We start from the raw sequence: 21,709 nt of genomic DNA, 5'->3' as shown, positions 1-21,709 counted from the left end.
TCCGGCAGACTTCCGGGTGCTTCAAACGCCACTGAGCAACATTCAATGAAATGAATAGCTGGGGGAGGGCAGTCCGCCCTCTAGATGTATTATAACTATATGGTTAACACTGATCTGTACGTAAGTATGTACTACTCACAGATGTAGGGATGTATATGAACAGAGAGTAACCGTAGACGCAGGCCGTCTCCAGGAAGGAGTATCCTCCGATCTGCCTCTCCGCTTCCTGCCTCCAGGTCAGGAATCCCCACACGCCCAATGGTACCAGCCAGGCGTACATGAGGATCACTACCGCTGCTATGGACACTGTTAGCGCGCACGCACGCACACACGCACACACACACACACACACACACACACACACACACACACACTTTAATTGCGCTGCAACGCGTTGTGAGCTTGTAGATCGGCTATTTTCTGATGCACAACACCAGCGCACAATAAAAGTGTAAATCAGGCATAACTTCAAAAACCTAACCTCTAAATGTCTGAACCTGAATCTCTAAAAAAAAATATCAACCAAAAAAACTATGATTTTTCTTGTGAGGACCAGGAAAATGGACCTTACAATGTCCATTACTGAACTTATACTATACTTATGGGGACACTTGGTCCTCATAAGTGTAGTAATACACACACACACACACTGCCAAGTCTCACCCTTTGAGAGTGACAGTCACGCAATTTAACCTCTTCACATGCCCCACGCGCCATTTCACACGCTTTTTTCCCTCCTCTCACTACTTTATAATATTTTTTGGAAAACGGAACGCTCGTCCTAAAACACACTGCCCCATTTTTTCCGCGGACCGTGGCCGCCGGATTAGACCCGGGGCGAGGGTGTTTTAGTACGATGGTTCCATTTCTTAATGGAAAGGTGCGCTGCGCGATGGACTGGAGAGAAGAAGGACCCGCTGATGTTTCCTTTTTGCTTAATATTGTTTGATGGCGAAACAATCATCATGACTGATACACATGAAAAAAGACCCTTCACAGCTAATAGAGAATTTTAAAATGTACGAATCGGTTCAGAATAGTGAACAATAGGCTATAGTTAAATGTGAAGCTCTTTCTGCTATAAATTTGCATCCATGCGTTCTGCGCCGCCCGTCGGCTGCGACGTTTCCTTTTTGCCACACATCTACACTTCATGGAGCACATTTTTTGTACCGAATTAACCGAATTAAAGTAACAAAAACCCGAAATAAAAGGGGAAAAAATGCAAAAAAAACGTCTACGCTCAGTCTCACTCCTAGATTTTCCTGAAACTTGGCAGCCCTGCACACGTTTGTATTACTATACAAGTTATGTAAAACATTTAGGACAGCATTTGAAAATGGCAGAAAATAGCAGAAAAAATGGATGCTAAAACGCAAAGGGCACCAACAATTACAAAGCCTCATTTCCACTAAAGCAGTGATTCTCAACCTGCGGGCCGGGGCCCCACTGGTGGGCGCCCAAATAATTGGCAAAACACTGAGATTTTAATGTGACAAAAAGTGATTGTAAAAGAAAATGTCATGGTATCTTTTCTTTGAACATCTTGAAAAACGAGGGTTCATTGTGATACAGATAAATTACATTGAATAAATTATACTATGTTAGTTCCATTGATCCAAGCCGGAACACAATCGATTGATTGATGATTGATTAAAATAACCCATCCATCTGACCTCTGTGGTCAGATGGGTGACGATGATGGGTGGGTCGCGAACACTAAAGATTTTCAAGTGGGCCCTGATCCCAAAAAGGTTGAGAACCACTGCAATGAAGGTAGCTTTTCCATCCAGAACAGTTCGGGAAGGGTAGGGCTCTGCGAACCCAACCCCCCCCCCCACAAGCTCGCGTCGCGATGTGAGCTTGTAGACCTGCTATTTTCAAACATTTTAGTACTTTTACTTTTGGTACTTTAAGTACATTTTGATACCAATACTTTTGTACTTTTACTCAAGTACATTTCTAATTCCGGACTTTTACTTGTAACATTGCAGTATTGATACTTTTATTAAGTAAAACATTTGAGTACTTTTTCCACCACTGCTTGTAGATCGCCTATTTTCGGGTGCATGGCATGCTTCTATAGAAGACATGGTGACTTCTATGGAATCCAAATGACTGAAATCCGTCGTGGTGACAGAGAACTTCAATCCATGCGGTGTTGGCCGCTCACCACAGACTGAAGCAGTGTACAGCCAGCACTGCAACCGATAGTTACTTTACTAGTGGATATCACCCCGCCATGTGGGACATTTGTGACGGGGGTCTGGAGGTTTTGCCCTTTCTAGTGCTATAGCTTGAGTTTATGAGTGGTCACTAGAGAGAGATGGCCGCGGGAACTAGGGGTGCTGGGTGGGCGGCCGTTGTGGCATAAAAGAAAATGGGCCTATTTTGTTTTTGTTATCATCGCGAATGCACTGTCCGGGAACCATGACATGTATTATGTTCTTATGGGCCGCCGGGCTCAAATATGGATTGTTTAAAGGTGATGGATTGTTTATGTGATAAGGATAATATATTTGCAACATGCGCACAGAACACGCATTTCATGAAACCTGTGCCTAAAATCCCAATATCCCCACTGTATCAGGGCGCCTTTTTTTTTCTTCTCCCGCTGCTTTTCACTGGCTGAATGCGGAAAAACAACTAAATATATGATGCCCGTCTTGAGCGTCTGACCAATCACAGTAGCCAAACTAGTGCGGCTAGTGGGAACATCTCGGAGGCACAGTCATAATCTAATGGGCTATTTTCAATTGTTTTGTTGTTATTTGTTGTGTCACATCTATTGGTTTATTAGCCAATGTATGAAGGGTCTTAACTCTATGGAACTGGGGTCTGTAGTGGTATGAAGGGTCTTACCTCTATGGAACTGGGGTCTGTAGTGGTATGAAGGGTCTCCCATCTTGCTCAGAAAGGTAGAAAGGTTTCCGCTGATGGCTACCGAGAACACCAGCGTCACACAGATCCAGAACGGCCCTACACACACACACACACACACACACACACACACACACACAAAGAGAAAGGTGTTTTTTATGAGTGTGTTTTTTGTTTTGTTTTTAATGGCTTGTCTTAAGGCAGAGTGGAGAGAGAGAGTCTGTGGACCATTTTCCACCAAGATAACTTTGGTTCTAGAGCTGGTTCCGTTCTAGATTCTTGGAACCTTGGTGCTTTCAGGGAACCGGCCACAAAACGGCCTGCAGGTCTGACCAGTAAGGTGTCGAGTATGACCGGTCGAAGTGTCTATTTCAAGGGGGAAAGGCTATCATCAATGGCAGTTACAGTTTCCCTTTTCTTTGTTGTTGATTTTTTCCCGCTTGCATTTGCCATTGTTTATATCGCATCTGCATCTTCCAACCTGTGGAAAAGTGACACACCCACTTTGGTTCCCAGTTCAGGGCAAGAAAAAACTAGTATTTTTGGTTCTAGTTCCGAAACCAACTTTTAGGGTTCTGAAACAATCATTCTTAGTGGAAACACAAATTAGGCGGGAAAAATTAAAGGAACCGGTTCAACCCTGGAGGAAAAGAGGGCCTGTGTGTGTGTGTGTGTGTGTGTGTGTGTGTGTGTGTGTGTGTGTGTGTGTGTGTGTGTGTGTGTGTGTGTGTGTGTGTGTGTGTGTGCGCGCGCGTGTTGGGGGTTGGTCTAAGAGGAAGGTGGCAGGGGAGAATCTGATATTTTTATTACAATGAATATTTTGTATTACAATGGTTCCAAATGACCCCTTAGATTTGTGGTAAGTGGTGTGATAAGACCTGTGAAGGAAGCAAGGAAGAGGCCCAATTTATTTCCAACATGGCTGCTGTGCATAGAGCCCATTGGCCGAAAGAAGGAGGAAGACATCACTGCAACCACACAACCCAAACTTAGTCTACTAAAGTGCTGTTGTACTTTAAGTTGTCAACAGTTTCCAACTAAACCGAGGTTGAGACAGACGGGCGGGCTAGCCAAGCTCCCTAGCTTCCTTCCCCCGACATCCGCTTTCTCCATACCAACCTGTCTACTGCCATACACAATGAATCACAGCTTTCCAACCTTTTTTTCTTTTTTCGTGCCCCTTCTAAACATCTGACGAGAGCTGAGAACCCCACATTGCACGCATGTGCGCACATGCTAACGTTTTTTTTTTCCTGGACATTTTAACCTTTTCAGTCCTATACATTGGTTCTCAAAGTGGGGTCCGGGGACCCCCAGGGGTCCTTGAGAGGGTAAAGCTAAATGTTTTAATATAGTGTCACAATAATTTTAACTACTTTACCCTTTTATACAGTACTTTGGTTATTCAAAATTAGCAGATATACAAGCTCATAGCGCGGCACCCAGTGCCGCACTATGAGCTTGTAGATCTGCTATTTTTGCAAACCTTTGAATATATATTTTTCAAAGCGAACATATGTAACTTGAATCTTTGCTTCTGGGGGGTCCCTGGAACAAAACATTTTGAGATGGGGGTCCGCGGCCAAATACATATCATTTTGGGGGTCCTTGACATGAAAAGGTTTGTGAACCACTGCTATATACTTCTGGTATGACGAATAGCAAAAAACAATGCTGACCTACAAGCACTTGGTGACGCATTTTGAGCTTGTAGATCTGCTATTTACTGCTATTTTAGAAACTTTTAAATGTTTTTTTTGTTTAAAAAAAAAGAATAATTGTACTGTATGACAAGTTGGACTGCTGTCACATTGAGAACTGTAAAGGCAGACAGTGGATGAAAGCAACTTTTGATTTAGATTTTGTGAAACATGTCTGACATTGTGGACTACCTCCAAAAAAAAAGCTGACCTACAAGCTGACAAGACGTTGTATCAAACTTTTGCAAAGTTCACAAAGATTTTGTAAAAATGTTTTCTGTATATGACAAGTTGGCTTGATATCACTGATATCCAGTGGTGTAAAGTAACTAAGCACTTTTACTCAAGTACTGTACTTAAGTACAATGTTGAGGTATTTTTACTTTACTGGAGTATTTCCAATTTTCCGTACTTTTACTTCTACTCCACTACATCTCAGAGGCAAATATTGTACTTTTACTCCACTACAATTATTTGAACACTTTAGTTACTAGTTACTTTGCAGATATAAATTATTACATTATAAAACATACATTAACCACTTTAGCCCCGCATCACGACGCGTTGTGAGCTTGTAGATCTGCTATTTTGAAACATTTTAGTACTTTTACTTTTGTTACTTTAAGTAAATTTCGATACCTTCGATAACTTTTGTACTTTTACTCAAGTACATTTTGAATTCCGGACTTTTACTTGTAACAGAGTGCTTCTACATTGCAGTATTGATACTTTTACTTAAGTAAAAGGTTTGAGTACTTTCTCCACCACTGCTGACATCACATTGAGAACAGTACAGGCAGACAATGTATGAAAGCAACTCCCCCCCACCCCCAAAAGAAAAGCGTAAAAAAGGGGGCCAAGACCCCCAGGTTGGGGAACCACTACAAGGCTTCTGCCAAATACATCAAACACTATTGACACGTTTTGTTCCTTTGTTAGCTTTGCATTTGAATATCTCCCACTTGGCATGTGCTGCACCTGTCCCATGTGGAAGGAACGGAGGGAGGGGGGGGGGGGGGGGGGGGGGGGGATCTTTCCTGGGGGTTTGTTTCTTTCTTTTCCTGCCAAGTGTGAGGGTCTCTAAGGACGGGGCCTTGTAACAGTGATTAACCACATGGACCCCAGGGTCCCTAATCTGTGGCAAACATACAGTACAGCAAAAATAGCAAATCTACAGTACAAGCTACTAGCCATGTCACGATTATTACATAATCGCAATTATTTGAGATGGTTGCAATTATTTGCTTTGCATAATCGTCATAATATTATCCATGTTGAAAATGTTTTCAATAAATAAATAATAATAGAGGAAGTAGCAGATCTACAATTTCAAAACGCGTCGCGATTTGAAAGTATAAAGTTACTAGATTTTTAGGCTGCTACGCGGCCTTCAAACCTAGTCCTATGTTGCGCAAATCACGTTAGGGGCCCCTGGTGTGGCTATTGTGATGGCAGACCCCTGAACAGTGTTTGTGCCCAGTTTGCTGCGGATCGGAGCAACGGTGCACTGCGCAGGTCTGCATGCAGTGGTGGAAAAAGTACTCAAATGTTTTACTTAAGTTAAAGTATCAATACTGCAATGCAGAAATACTCTGTTACATGTAAAAGTCCAAGTATTCAAAATTGACTTGGGTAAAAGTACAAGTATTGGCATCAAAATGTACTTAAGTACCAAAAGCACCCACCCTCTGGAACCCACTCCCACCTCACATCAAAACCGCCCCCACCCTTGCCGTGTTCAAAACCTCCCTCAAAACCCACCTCTTCAGAACTGCTTTTCCCACCTAGCCTGATCTCCTACTGTCACCTTTTCAACTGCCATTCAACTTTTGTTTTATTCCCTGGCCTTCTGCAGCCTTTTAACTTTTTAACTTTGTATTCTCTAGATTCTCTTATTAAAGTTGTTTTGTTTTTGTTTTGTTTTTATTTTGCTCTACTTAGTTCAACATGTAAAGCGTCTTTGAGTATTCAGAAAAGCGCTATATAAATCCCAGGTATTATTATTATTATTATAAAAGTAAAAGTACTCATTATGCAGAATGTCCAAAATGTATAAAACTCTTTTGAAAATAGCACATCACAACGCGCTCACAACGCGACCCAAAGCGACGCGTTGTGAGCTTGTAGATCGGCTATTTTCAAATAGCCAAAGTATATATGGATAAAGTGGTTAATGCATGTTTTGTAATAATAATCAAAACCTACAAAGTAACTAGTAACTAAAGTAGTAGTGGAGTAAAAGTACAATATTGGCCTCTGAGATGTAGTGGAGTAGAAGTAAAAGTATTGAAAATTGGAAATACTCCAGTAAAGTAATAATACATTGTACTTAAGTACAGTACTTGAGTAAATGTACTTACTGTAGTTACTTTACACCACTGTCCGCATGTTACGTTTGCGAAGTCCACTCGCCCACCCTCTAGACAATTTTTATATAGGATTAAATATAGTATAAAGTATAAAGTTTCGTCAGGCAGAAACCTTGTATCCCATTTATTTCACTTTAAATCTGCTTGTAGATCTGCTATTTTCAATATATTTTTTTGTATATAATAATAAAAATGGAACGGTTTTGGGCAAGGCTTTCATGCACCTGACGGCGACGATGTGCAAGTTATTCGTCATATCCGCACTGTGTTTACAAAGCCCGGAACCCAAACAGAATTTAATTTTTATTCATAAAGTACCAACGTTCAACGACACAAACACAATGAAATCATTAATCCCAATTATTATTAAGTACTGTACTTAAGTACAATGTTGAGGTATTTTTACTTTACTGGAGTATTTCCAATTTTCTGTACTTTTACTTCTACTCCACTACATCTCAGAGGCAAATATTGTACTTTTACTCCACTACAATTATTTGAACACTTTAGTTACTAGTTACTTTGCAGATATATATAGCGTCAATTAAACATCAAGTAAAATCTCATAATCATGACAGCCCTACATGCTACGTTGCGACACATGTGTGCTTATAGATCGAGATTTTGGGGTATTCGGTTTTTAAGTCTGACGCCATTTTGTAGTCCGACGTCACTTCCGGGTTCAAGAGGCACCAACGCCGTCCACTCTTATTGTAAACAAACATGTCGGAACCCGTAAATCTTTTTACATTAACCTCCTTTTTCAGAAATGAACCATTGAGGGGTTAAAAAGGGTCTTAATGCTAATATCATAAACAGTAAAAAGTAGGCTAATATAATAGTATATATATTTATATACATATTTATTATATATGATTAATATTGCAGGAAAGCGGTAGAATGGGTTGTTATTTTAGTCTCAGATCTGTTAAAACAGTGAGGGACACAGCACTGCGCATATTGGGAAAACACACACTTGGATCCAGAAGTTGTTCTGACGGGCGCATACTCATTCAGTGCAATTGACGTCGCCGACGTCACGTTTTTCATAAGCCCAGAGTGCCAATGACGTCGCCGACGTCATTGGCATGTGCTGCTCCATTCACTTCTTGTTTAACTTCTTATTGAAAAAGGCTGTATCTCGGCTCCTAAGCACTTTTTTTTACAATGTATTTTTGGCCTTGGCACAGGGGTGATAAAGCCAGAAATAAGTTAGGCACTGAATGAGTTAAGTGGTTAACCCATTAAGACCGGAGATTTTTTGAAAAGCCAAAGAAATCTTAAAATGACACCGATGCGTTCCCGGTCTTAACAGGTTAAAAGAGAGACCAGCATTTGGACAAACAAAGTCTTCCTCAGGGGTATGAAGGGGGCAGATTTCTACACAATATCAAACAGTGCTTACCATATAGATCTGGGTTGTTCCTGAGGTAATGTTTGACAAAGTTCCTCCCAGGTAATGGCATCACCGACCCTTTGACTCTGTCCAGTACCTGCAACGTGTCAAAAGAGTGAAAACCAACTGGTTTATAATGAGATCATGCTGTACGACCCCTAAATAAATATGTATTTGGCCGAAGACCCCCATCTGAAAATGTTTTCTGCCAGGAACCCTCAGAATCTGTTAAAAATTTCAAAATGTTTCAAAATGTTTTGAGTTTTTTTCAAAATGTCTTCAAAAATAGCAGATGTACAAGCTCGCAGCGTGGCACGAAGTGGCGAGCTGCGAGATTGTACATCTGCTATTTTTGAATAGCCAACATATCAATGGATAAAGTGGTTAAAAAAAGTTTTTAACCACTTTTTTGAGTTTTTTTCAAAATTTCTTAAAAAATAGCAGATGTACAAGCTCGCAGCGTGGCACGAAGTGGCGAGCTGCGAGATTGTACATCTGCTATTTTTGAATAGCCAACATATCAATGGATAAAGTGGTTAAAAAAAGTTTTTAATGCTATGTTAACTACCTTTGCTTGGAACCCCCTGGAACCACCCCAAGGACCCCACATTGAGAACCAACGCTGTACGGTATGTAATGATATGGTGTTTGAAAGGCCATTAGCACAGCGTAGCACAGATGTGACGTCTCCTACGTACCTGCATAGTGTCTACATTGAAGAAGGACTGGTAGTATTCAAAGGTCCAGAAACCACTGGTTGGCTGTTGGCCTCCTAGGAGCTGGAACAGACAACAGTGTGTTGATGACAACTAAACCAGTGAAAGCGCTGCCTGCCTGAATGCTGCTGGTTTAAGATGAATCGTCATACAAATAGTTGCAATTAACCCATCAAGACTGGCAAAGCATCTGTCATTTTAGATTTGAACCACTTTAACCGTTATCTTGTACTTTGGCTATTCAAAAAAATAGCAGCTATACAAGCTCATAGCGCGGCTATGCGCTTGTAGATCTGCAAAAAGAAATGTATCGTGAAAATGTGTGCAAATCTTTCTATATATTTTTCTTAAAGCGAACATTTGTAACTCAAATCTTTGCCTCTGGGGATTCTACAAATGTCTTCTAAATACTCAGTTTTAAAAAAAGACGTATATTTTTTTTGTTAAAAAATATTTATATTCAAAGATTTGCAAAAACAATCACGATTTTTCAAAAATAGTAGATCTACAAGCTCATAGAGCTATGAGCTTGTATATCTGATATTTTTGAATAGCCAAAGAAATCTAATATGACACAGATGCGTTCCCAGTCTTCAAGGGTTAACTATGTCATTGTGGCATTGAACATCGGAACATATGAATCGAAATTACATTTCTGTTGGACTTTAAGCATTGTTGTATTGGTGATTTTGTTAGTGGTGGGACGCTATTTTAAAGACGTCACGATTTGAAAACAAACATTGCACAGGACAGATAATGACATAACTCTAACACCTCAGTAGTCAACGCTGCAGCACACGACTAGTGGACTGACCTCGGAGCTCTCCTCCTGTCCCTCCTCATCTTCAGACAGCTCCACTTTCACGTCTCCACCAGCGGCGCCTCCTCTGTCTTCCCCTGCAGGAGGGGAGATGACCAGAGGAACCGTGGAGGCTCCTGGTGCTGCTGCCAGCAGGCCCGCCACCTCCTCAAAGTCTGCGCACGCGTGCGCACACGCACACACACACACACACACACACACACACACACACACACACAAGTTGACAACCAAGTGGTGGACACATAGTATACACTCGAGTAAATAGTATTCAAAAGAACAAATTAAAAAGTATATTTTCTTTTTAATATTAATGCTATGCTGTGTTGAAATTTCATACCAGGAAGTTAAAGGCTGTAGTATCTATTAGCTTGGAATCCCCATCGATGATGTCAGTGGTAGGTACTACCATAGATATATATAAAGGCTAGATGACTCACCCGCGCTGCTGGCCAATGGAGTACGACGTTGCCACATGGCGGCCATCTTGCGACGGTCATTCATAACATTATGTCTATGGTGCATGTACTTTGAAATAACCATAGCGTGCTCAATTTTCATCCGATTTTCAAACGGTTTGGTGTGTTGTAAACACCAAAGATGTAGTTATGATACTTCATACTTAATTTTATAAAATAAAAATAAAACATGATTATAATTATAAGTATGCAGTATCATAACTACATATTTGGTGTTTACAACACACCAAACCATTTGAAAATCGGATGAAAATTGAGCACGCTATGGTTATTTCAAAGTATATGCACCATAGACATAATGTTATGAATGACCGTCCCAAGATGGCCGCGGTTGAGCTACGCTCGCGACGCCCCCTTGAGCCATCTAGCCTTTATATATATCTATGGGTACTACTAGGCAGGTTTCTGAACTGTCCACAGCCCACCAATGAGACACAGAGTGAGTTGACAGAAATGGTGCCAGCTCATAATGAGCATTAGTGAGGACCAATTATATGAAGATAAGGTTAAAAATAGGTGAAGTGCTCCTTTAAGGGTTTGGTTCCGTTTGTATACTCTCAGAGTTACTGACAGTTACTTTTCCATTTCCTGAAAAGCAGTGGTGTAAAGTAACTAAGTACATTTACTCAAGTACTGTACTTAAGTTACATTTTGAGGTATTTTACTTTACTGGAGTATTTCCAATTGTCTATACTTTTACTTCTATTCCACTACATATCAGGCAAATACTAACCTCGCGTCACCAGTCTTTCCACCTCGGAGGAAAGCCTGGTATGCGTTACTAAAGACCCATATGAACCGGTCTAGGCCACGCCTACTGAAAACAAAAAAAGAAAAAAGAATCCTCTTTCCGGATGGTCGCGATCCGGTTTTGCAGTGCCGCTTTGTTTTGGTTCCCCAATCCCTATTTAAATGGAATAGAATTTCCCCGTGGGATAATACGGATAATACAGACAACTGTAGTGCTGCCAACGAATGCCAAAAATAACGTTTGAATATTCCTTTCAAAAACCCACGTGCATTCGATCCATTCGAACCTATCAAACGTCGAACGCATATTTTTTGGATTCGATCCATTCGAACGTCGGCTCGATATGTTCGACGTTCGAATGGATCGAATGCATTCGAGCGACGAACCCATATTTTTGGATTCGATCCAGTCGAACGTCGAACCCATATTCTTTTGTACATTATATTTACACCAATGCAACAGGAGACCGAACCAATTGTGTAGATACAATTTATTCAACACAAACATGTCTTCAAAAATAGACATTCAACACAAATGTTTTGTAAACATTTTTTTATTTAGTTAACATTAATATATATTGCATGCCATAACACTTTTATTCCTCTCTCTCTCTCTCTCTCTCTCTCTCTCTCTCTCATTCAGCCTGAGCCTACTAGTGCTTTACTGCTTACAATGTAACATTCGTTTTAAATAAAATTAAGGAAAGATAACAAACAAACAAATATGCCTAGTCTATGCTTTCTTTGTTTAAATAAAATTAAAGACAATTCGAGAACTATATAGATACTCTAGAGGTAGTTTTGCCTTTTAACCCAGAGGTATGACTATAAAAACGTAAAATAATTAGGCTAGTACTTACAATATCAGTGCAAAAACGTGAGCAGAAACTGGTAAAGCAAAAGCATATTTCCTATTGAAAGTGCAAGGCCTTTTAATCCACTCACTGTCAGGCCATTAGGCCTACAGGTTATTTGACAGAAACACGAGGTAGTCCACATTTTCAGAAGACAGCGCCGATCTCTTTTTATTCACTATATTACCAGCGGAGGAAAAGACTCGTTCGGAACGCACTGAGGATCCAGGGACGGCCAGATATTTTTTAGCCAGCTTGGCGATGTTAGGGTATCTCGCAGAGCACTTTCCCCACCACATCAGAGGATTTTGTTGAGCAGGCCTCTTGCTCATACAACATCATTTCATTTTGAAGCAGCTGAGCGTTGTCCTGGTCTGGCAGATCGATGCAATAAGTGCCCCCGAAGAGATCCCCCATTGCAGACAGAGCGGTTTTCCGAGTGGCTTGTTGATCATCACAGGGTTGTCCGGTTCCGGTACCGGGCTCGTTCTCACTGTTTGTGCCGCCTTCCAGGTTCTGTCTCATCTCCTCCATTATAGCCGCCTGCACCTATATAGATCAAGACAAGACAAGACAGATCGGGGGGGGGGGGGGGGATTCAGTGTCAATGGCATTGGCAGACAATTACAACAATAAAAGGAGACAGGACGGATACAAAATAAAAAATAAAAACGTAGATATAGCAAGGCCTACCTCCCGCTTTTGTCCCACGTTTAAGTGAACGAAGCGATGGAAGCGTGGATCCAGGTAACTGGCTTTGATCAGCAGCTTAAATCCGGGCTTTTCCACTCGATTATACCGATCGTCGAGGTCTGTGATGATCTTTGATTTCATCTCTTTCAGTGCGGCAGGTTCTGGTTCGTCATCGTCGTTTGGCGTCTTCTTTAGCTGGGAGAGCAGGACGTGTCGTGTCGGCAGTACAGCCGAAGCAGTTGGATAGTTGTCCGTCGACAATGCTTCTGTTGCCGTTTTGAATGGTTTTAGGGCCTTTTCCACCTGTTGTAAATAAATAACATTATGCGTCATTATTAAAGCAGGTTTGTATTTATACATTCCATTAACATTCACGGAAAGAATATACAATTGTACCTATTTTAAAAAGATTTCAGAATATACACACTGTGCTCACCTTTTCCATGAGGGTCCATTCACTTGTGGACAGCTCCATTCTGGACAGTTTCTTATCAAAGACTACAGCTGACACAGCCGCTTGCTGCTCAGCAGCCCTCTTGATCATCTCGTATGTACTGTTCCAACGCGTCGGACGGTCGTTGATCAATTTCTCTTTGGGCAACTCGAACATTTGTTGTTTGGCCTCGAGTAGGTAGCCGTCGGTGGGAGACCTATTAAAATGGGCTGCTGCCAATTTTAGCCTGGCCACGGGGATTTCAATGGCTTTCAATGCCTTTATGCCGAATGTGTCCAAAATGCCTTGAATGCATCGTGCAACATTTTCTGCAGTGTGGCTTTCCTTAAGCTCAGCTGTTTTCAGAACGATGTCCTGCATCTCCCACTCGTCTGAAATCCAATGGGCTGTTACAGTTACATATGCTGTTGTTGCAAGCGAGGTCCAACCGTCAGTTGTAAGAGCCACATCCTTGTCTTTAACTGAGCCCTTGATCTTCTCCACGGTGCTGTCGTACAGCTTGACAATTCTACTGGTGATTGTTGTACGGCAAGGTACACGGTACCGAGGGTCCAGTTCCCGACAGAACGCCCTGAACGCTGTCCCTTCAACCATACAGATTGGCCTCATGTCCTTGGCTATAAACATAGCAAGTTTTTTTGTGCAAACCTCTTGTCTTGCTGCAGAAACTTCAGGCGGTGGAAAGTATGCGTCCAATTTTGGTTGTTTTGCTGGAGTCCCCGTCAACGCGTTGTTCTCTTTCTGATGTGTACTTTCAAGGTGGTTCTTCATGTTGCTTGTTGTGCTATGGTAGGCTAGCTCTACCTTACATAGCTTGCACACAACTTTTTTTTCCCCCTAAACTTCGCCGTTTACAGACCAAAACCCAAAGTACTTCCATACAGTGCTTTTTAAATTACGGAGTTAAAATCACTCGGTTCTCTCCTCCTCCTTCCTCCTCATGTGAACTGTCTGCCTCTGCCATCATTTATGCATTGGTCGCTTGGTTTTCAATTAAATAATGCGTGACTGATGACTCCTGACTCCAGGCTGAGATTTAGTTTGTACCTTGTGTGTGCACGACAACAACAACGTGTGCTGTGCCTGTTTAAGTCATGTGACCACCTGACACAGAAGCAGGAACCTGTGATCTCGCGACAACATCTGCTGAGTAACGTTACAGGCGGCCCAAGTCTCGCGAGAACTCCCGACGCGACTTTTTTTAATTTATTATTATAATTCGAACCTTAATTTTGTATAGTCGAACATTCTTTTATTTTTTATATTCGAATTAATATTCGAATATGGAATATTGGTTGGCAGCCCTAATACAGACGCTAAATAGTCTCCGGAAAGTACACTCACATTTATATTTAAAAAATAAGCTAAACTACGCCGCATCAAGGATTTTATTAGGACGGACCTGTTTTGGGGTGAGACGTCTTTCCGGTTTGTCGCGATCCGGTCAGCTGTGACGTAGGGCTACTTCCGCTCCCGACCGGATCATATACCCGAAAAGGAATGCTGCCCAGGCTAGGCAAATACTAGTAAGAAAATACGAGTAAAAAGTTACTTTGAAGATTATAATAATTACATTATAAAGCATACACCACTTTAGCCCTATTTTATATCTAGGCTATTTGAAAATAGCCGATCTACAAGCTCACAACGCGACGCGTTGTGAGCTTGTAGATCTGCTATTTTTAAACATTTTAGTACTTTTACTTTTGGTACTTTAAGTACATTTTGATACCAATACTTGTGTCTCAAGTAAAATTGTAACAGAGTACTTCTACATTGCAGTAATGATACTTTTACTTAAGTAAAACATTTGGCTCTTTTTCCTCCACTGCTGAAAATTAACGGTTTTGGACATGCAAGCTTTCCACCCGACAAGAGACGATAATACGAATACTTTAATCAGGGAGTATTTGTGGAAAGCCTACCTTGGAATTTCAGATCATCTGGACTTGCCATTGTGATTGTGGAATAACTGCAACCTCATGCAAGACCTATAGGGAACAATTTGAAGGATTAGATTCAATATTCATAATATTATGTCATATGAACGGAACAGCGCCCCTTCTGATGAAGGGGGAAATAAAATCATTGCGGATTCTACAGCTGTGGCTCTCAAACAAGGACCCCCAAATTGATATGTATATGTGGCCGTGGACCCCCATCTGAAATGGTTTTGTGCCAGGGACCCCAAGAAGAGAAGATGTATGTAAAATTCTAACTTTTCCAAACCATTTCGATATTTAAAAAAATAGCAGATGTACAAGCTCACAGCGCGTCACGTGAGCTTGTAGATCTGCTTTTTTTTAAATAGCCACCAATGCCCACCATATAAATGGATAACGTGTTTAAAATGATTGTGATGCTACATTAACTACTTTAGCTGGGGACACCCTGCAACCCCACCCACCAAGGACCCCACTTTGAGAACCACTGTTCTACAGGTCCTATGGTTACAGTGTAGCAAAACTTTAAGCGCAGAACACATTCGAGCATTCGTAATAAAAAAAACAATACATGTAAATGATGGAATACAAGGCTGTAACTGTCAATCTCAATATATTTATGCTTAATGTAAGTCGCTCTGGATAAAGAGTGTCTGTTAAATGCCTACATTGTAAATTGCAAGTTGAACTGTGAATACTTTTCTACGAGTGCTCAACTCAAGTTTACAAGCTCTCACATTTTTCAACATATCCTACACTGTCACTTCACAAATGACTGACTTCTAAGTAACAAACTAAACTATGAAATAATGTTTTTTCTGCTTCACAGAATGGTTTGCATCGTTGTGTAACACTACACATCTAGCAATATGTGTATTTATGTTATGTGTTTGCCTCGTTGGGTGACACTTAACATTTAATAATATGTGTATTTATGTTATGTGCCCTATTAACCCATTAAGACTGGAACGCATCTGTGTCATTTTTTTATTTGAGCTAAAAAGCATTATAAAACTAGACGCGTCACAATTCTGGGTAATTGCAAAGTGTGGTTGCGCCGACGCCGGTCGCGGCCGCTGGGACTCGAGGAATACGCCTGGAGGAATACTGACGGAGGCCGCGCGACGTGCGATTCGAATTCGGTGCCGGTCGGATCCCGCGTTCGTGACACGTGCCTTTTTGATTTGAGGAAATAGGCCCCTCCCACTAAAGAAACAGGCCCCTCCCACAAATGTAGCGGGCCAATTATATAGTCACGTCACTTCTTAGGTTCAATTGTATTGTCACGTCACTCCTGAGATCACTCGCGTTTCATTTTGAGAGGATTGATCCCCCAAAAAATCATGTTTTTGCATCGAATGGTTACGTTTTGAGCATTTGTGGCATGTTTTGACATATGGCACTAAATTGGCAAAAATAAACTGTGGGAGGAGTAGCACGGCAAAATAAAGTTGTTAGGGCAACCACACTAAAAAAGCTTTTTAGCAAAAAAAAAAAAGCAAAAGCAAAAAAAAAAAGCAAAAGCTAAAGCTCGTTTTTTTATCTTGAAAATGTGTGAAAATCTTTGAATATATATATTCTTTTAAAGCAAAATCTTTAACTCAAATCTTTGCTTCTGGGGGGTCCCTGGAACCAAATATTTTGAGAAGGGGGTCGGCAGCCAAATACATATCATTTTGGGGGTCCTTGACATGAAAAAGTTTGAGCACCACTGATTATAGAACAAGACCAGGAGACCTGGTTCTGCCAGACCCAGAATGAAGTCCTAGTATGTAACACACCTACAAACCACTTTATAGCCTAGGCTACACGTATATGGATCTTTTACTAAACGGATATTTTAGTCCTCCGTTTTTAAAAAGAATCCCTGGCCACATGACAAAGATTTAAATAAATCCCTGTCCACACGTAGACGCAGAAACGCATTGATCAGCTGCAAGTTTCAATTTTATATCAGATTTTATATCTACATTTATTTTATATATGAGGGGCCAAATACATATAGCCTATACATATTTTTAATCACATGTTAAGGCCCAATACTGCAATAGCTGCATTATTTTAATAGCATCACCACTGAGCATACGTGAACATAAACGAAAACAACATTATTAGGGCGCAGCTGCAGCGCAAACAGTAGCCATGGTTCACATGACGCTGAGTCCTTGGTTTATAGTGGTGTTCAATTTTTTTTACATTGCCAACTCTCACATGTACATAAACGTTCAGATTTCAAATATAAAGTGCTTACCCCTGAGCCACGGATGTTACAAGGTGATCCGGACCACGATAAGTACCCGTATCTCCCGTATTGTTCAATAAAAAGCATTTTAATCCCATCGCCGGACATTTTCTTTTCTTTTTTTCCTTTTTTTTGTAATGTATCGGAGTGCAATACACCCCCCAACCATTAGTGTCGCATGGTTGAAAGCGTCGGAGAAAATTTTGAGAAAATGTCCGGCGATCGGATTAAAATGCTTTTTATTGCACACTACGGGAGATACGGGTACTTATCGCGGTCCGGATCGCCTTGTAACGTCCGTGGCTCAGGGGTAAGCACTTTATATTTGAAATCTGAACGTTTATGTACATGTGAGAGTTGGCAATGTAAAAAAAAATCGAACACCACCATAAAGCAGGGACTCTAAGCACCATGACTGTCATGGTATGACAGTCATGTTTCAGGGCTACGCAAACAGTAGCTCCGACGGAACCTCTCCCTCCGCTGTATACAGTAGCTCCGAGATGAGCTATACAGCGGAGGGAGAGGTTCCGTAGGGGCTACGCAAACAGATGAGTTTTACTTCATCAATTCATTCCATCGTCCCAAAACTCCCCGCCCCACGCACCTTTTGAGCGGGCCACCCGCGGCCGCTCCATGGTCGCTGGATTTTGACCCGGGGCGATTGTGTTTTAGGACGACAGACCCCACATTCAACCCGTGTGCGTGCCGTGTGCGCTACTCGGCGCAGAGAAAGAGGGTTTTCGTCACACAGTGAATGAGCTACTTTTCCCACCAATGTCTTATTATTAATTATGACATTATTTTGCCATAAATGAGCGTGCCTTGTTTCATAGACTGTAAGTGTTGCTCTCTCTCTCTCTCTTCATTTATTATTATAATGACCATGAGCGGTCTGGTGTTTATGTATCATTATATTATTTATTATTATAATGACCATGTGCGAATGCGCGATGACGTCATCGTTTCTCAAAATTTCCGGATTACATGTCCACACAGATCCACTGAAACGCATGTTTTGGAAAACCTTCACTTATTTATCCGTTTACAAAAATATCAGTTTTAGCGACCAAAAACACCGTTTGCATGTGGCTGGGCCCAAACGCACACAAAAATGTGCGTTTAGAAAAAGATCCATGTACGTGTAGCCTAGGCCTATAACTGAAAAGCATAAATCATTTTATCATTTTTGTGACATAATAATGATGTCATGAATAGTTCGTGACGAAAGGGGACGAAAGGGGGACAGACTTTTTTGGCTGGGGCCGGGGGACAAAGTGACCATGCCCATGTATGGAGAAAACAGATACAAAGCCTCATGTAAGCCCGACCCCTTGGGTCTGGCAAACATAGGTTTTTCAGAATACTGTTGGGATTTAGAAGACATTTGTAGAATCGGCTTCAGGTCTTAATGGGTTAAACTAGGATCATTGAATCTCTATTAGTGTAATGTCTCTCTAAACAATCCAACCCCTCCATAGCTCCCCCAATCACAATTCTCTGGAGCCGGCACTGCATTATTATCTCAGTGCGTCACTTCGTGCCCTGCTGCGAGCTTGTATATCTGCTATTTATTTTTAAATATTTGAACAAATCGTGGTCAAATACATATCATGTTGGCGGTCCTCCTGGATCGCTCAAAAAAGCACAAAGGCTTATTTAAAATGAGATCCCCACGCACTCAAATCATGATGACATTTATGAAAACAGACTGATATACACTACAATGCAGACCGTCATACAATCAGCTTTAAGGTCACTGGTATGAAAAATAAGAAATAGAGCTTGTAGATCTGCTATGTTTGGCTAATGTCCCCCCCAGACTAAGGATGCTGGAGTTCCAGTGATTAGTATTATATGTACAGATCAATTTTCTGGGTGTCCCTTGCTTTTTCTTTGAAATATTAGAATTAGAATCCAAACACTACAGTCTGAGCTGAAAAACAGCTTGTTTCAAATGTTTACATCAGTGGTTTTCATGTGGACCCCCAAATTGATAAATATTTGGCCGCCGACCCCCATCTGAAAATATCTTGTGCCAGGGACCCCCAGAAGCAAAGATTTGTGTTAAAGAATGTTCAATAATGTTCACGATTTTTGAAAAATAGCAGATCTAGCACTCGGTGCCGCGCCATGAGCTTGTAGATCTGCTATTCTTGAATAGCTAGCCCCTTTCGGGACCCTGTTTACCTTTTTTGTATTTGGGAAGGCGGTATCCAGGGTCCCTTGTTGGTTAGAACACGCTCTCTCGTACCGGCGGCTACCACTGTCTGGTCTCGGGCGTACAGCTCGTCGCTTAGAAGTTGCAGAGATTTCTCAAAGGTACCAACAAGAGCAATACTAACACGCGAGAAAGCGGCATCAAAAAGCGGGGATCGGCGATGCCGTTTAACATTTTTAATAATTTAGTAAACCTTAAGCTCCTTTCTCACACTCTGCTCCTGCAGCTCCACTTCCCATGTCCCGCCTCCCCGCGTTGTGATTGTCATGCAAGCGTGTAGGAGCTCGCCAATCAGAGGCAGTAACGTAGGACGCGCAGCTTGTCAGTCACCGCGGGGAGGCGGAACATGGGCAGTGGAGCAGAGTGTGAGAAATGAGCTTAAGGTTTACTAAATTATTAAAAATGTTAAACGGCATCGCCGATCCCCGCTTTTTGATGCCGCTTTCTCGCGTGTTAGTATTGCTCTTGTTGGTACCTTTGAGAAATCTCTGCAACTTCTAAGCGACGAGCTGTACGCCCGAGACCAGACAGTGGTAGCCGCCGGTACGAGAGAGCGTGTTCTAACCAACAAGGGACCCTGGATACCGCCTTCCCAAATACAAAAAAGGTAAACAGGGTCCCGAAAGGGGCTATTGAATAGCCAAAGTATAAAAGGTTAAAGTGGTTAAAATGATTGTGATCCTATATTAATGGAACCCCCCAAGGACCCCTGGGTGTCCCCGGACCCCACTTGAGAACCACCGGTTAAAAATGTGAGTGTTAACGTTAAAGTTCATTCACATTTCAACCACTGGACTTCCACACAACAATGATAGCCGTCGAATAGGACTCTCGTAGATGTATTTTATGATACTGACATTTTCAATCTACGAGAGTCGTAGGGAACATCCCTCATGGCCAACTGGACTTTCAGCTCCTAGCCTGTACGGTCTCCAAACATGTACAAATGCAAAGAAAACGGTGCTTACCTCTTTGCCCCAAATGTTTCCTCATTCTACGGCGTAGTAGTGCAATGTATTTATCCATATTTTTCAATAAAGAAGAGTTTTAATCCCGTCTGTCTTTTTCCCCCCTCGTTTACTTCCTGTGTACATTTTTCGTAATTCCGGATGCTGCTTCGTCACTACCGCCCATTGTGAATTTCCGACAGAATCGGCCACAGACGGCATTAAAACACTTCTTTATTGAACAATATGGATTATTACATTGCACTACTACGCCGTAAAATGAGTTAACATTTGGGGTAATGAGTAAGCACTTTTTTCTTTTTACGTTTGTACATGTTTGGAGACCGTACGGGCTAGGAGCTGAAAGTCCAGTTGGTCATGGGGGATATTCCCTACGACTATCCTAGATAATGTCAGAATCATAAAATACATCTACGAGAGTCGTATTCTACGGCTACAACAATGACAAACTAGCGTTAATACAGGAACTAAACGCTATCAAGCTGTTAACATGTATAATGTTATGATATGATATATAATATTATTGACAGGTTACCTTCACATCACGGGTAACAGCAGCTCAACGCGGATGTACACAACGCGGTCACGTGATCTGGACACGTCGAAAAGGGCTCTCGAGGCGAACCGTGATTGGCTGCTGTCTTCGTGGCGCATGCGCAATGTGTCGCAACAAAAATAAGCTATTTTTCTGACGTTATCCTAATTCTTCATTGCGCATGCGTATGAACTTTTTTGTAGTGCGAGATCAATCTACTTTGCAGGTTGCACATCCGGCTTAGAGCGGATACGGAAAAGGTCAGTGTGCGACAATAAATGTGTGGTTGTAAATTACCGGATACAGTAGGCGGGTTCTATACCGGACATGAGCGATGAACAGCAAATAGAAACCATTTAATGCTTACATCCCACGGTCCAATCAGCGATGGGATTTGTATCAAAGCTGGTGCACATGTGTAGAGATGTGACACTTGGACGGCATCCTGCTCTTACCAGCAGGTGGTAACCGAGAGCACGAGAGAGGGAGAGAGAGGAGAGAGAGAGAGAGAGAGAGAGAGAGAGAGAGAGAGAGAGAGAGAGAGAGAGAGATAGCAGATAACCAAGAAGAGATGAGACAGCTAAGTAAAATCACATGTACAATGAAATAATAATAAATACATGTGTATGCCATTTGGTTGAACAGCTTATGTATCAGTGAGAGCAGCTTATTTGATTTCATTATTATTTTCT

At 41.6% G+C, this 21,709-nt stretch overlaps 1 protein-coding gene across 2 annotated transcripts in view; it reads right to left on the bottom strand.

The window, feature by feature from the left end:
• Positions 1–21,075, bottom strand: part of yipf2 (Yip1 domain family, member 2) — a 31,523-nt gene extending 10,448 nt beyond the window's left edge. For both annotated transcript variants that reach the window (XM_080447758.1, XM_080447759.1), the window contains exons 1-7: positions 21,018–21,075; positions 15,034–15,099; positions 9,876–10,036; positions 9,044–9,124; positions 8,355–8,442; positions 2,863–2,979; positions 140–306 (exon numbers count right to left, since the gene is read on the bottom strand). In XM_080447758.1, the coding sequence (XP_080303884.1) occupies positions 140–306; positions 2,863–2,979; positions 8,355–8,442; positions 9,044–9,124; positions 9,876–10,036; positions 15,034–15,064 (645 nt within the window). In that variant the 5' untranslated portion in view covers positions 15,065–15,099; positions 21,018–21,075. The remainder of the gene's footprint in view (positions 1–139; positions 307–2,862; positions 2,980–8,354; positions 8,443–9,043; positions 9,125–9,875; positions 10,037–15,033; positions 15,100–21,017) is intronic.
• Between the last annotated feature and the right edge of the window lie 634 nt (positions 21,076–21,709).

This window comes from Gymnoscopelus braueri (genome assembly GCF_963280865.1).
Source record: "Gymnoscopelus braueri genome assembly, chromosome: 13".
In the NCBI taxonomy this organism is placed as follows: domain Eukaryota; kingdom Metazoa; phylum Chordata; class Actinopteri; order Myctophiformes; family Myctophidae; genus Gymnoscopelus; species Gymnoscopelus braueri.
Note: the sequence above shows the minus strand (reverse complement) of the source record. Positions and strands in the feature narration are given on the sequence as shown.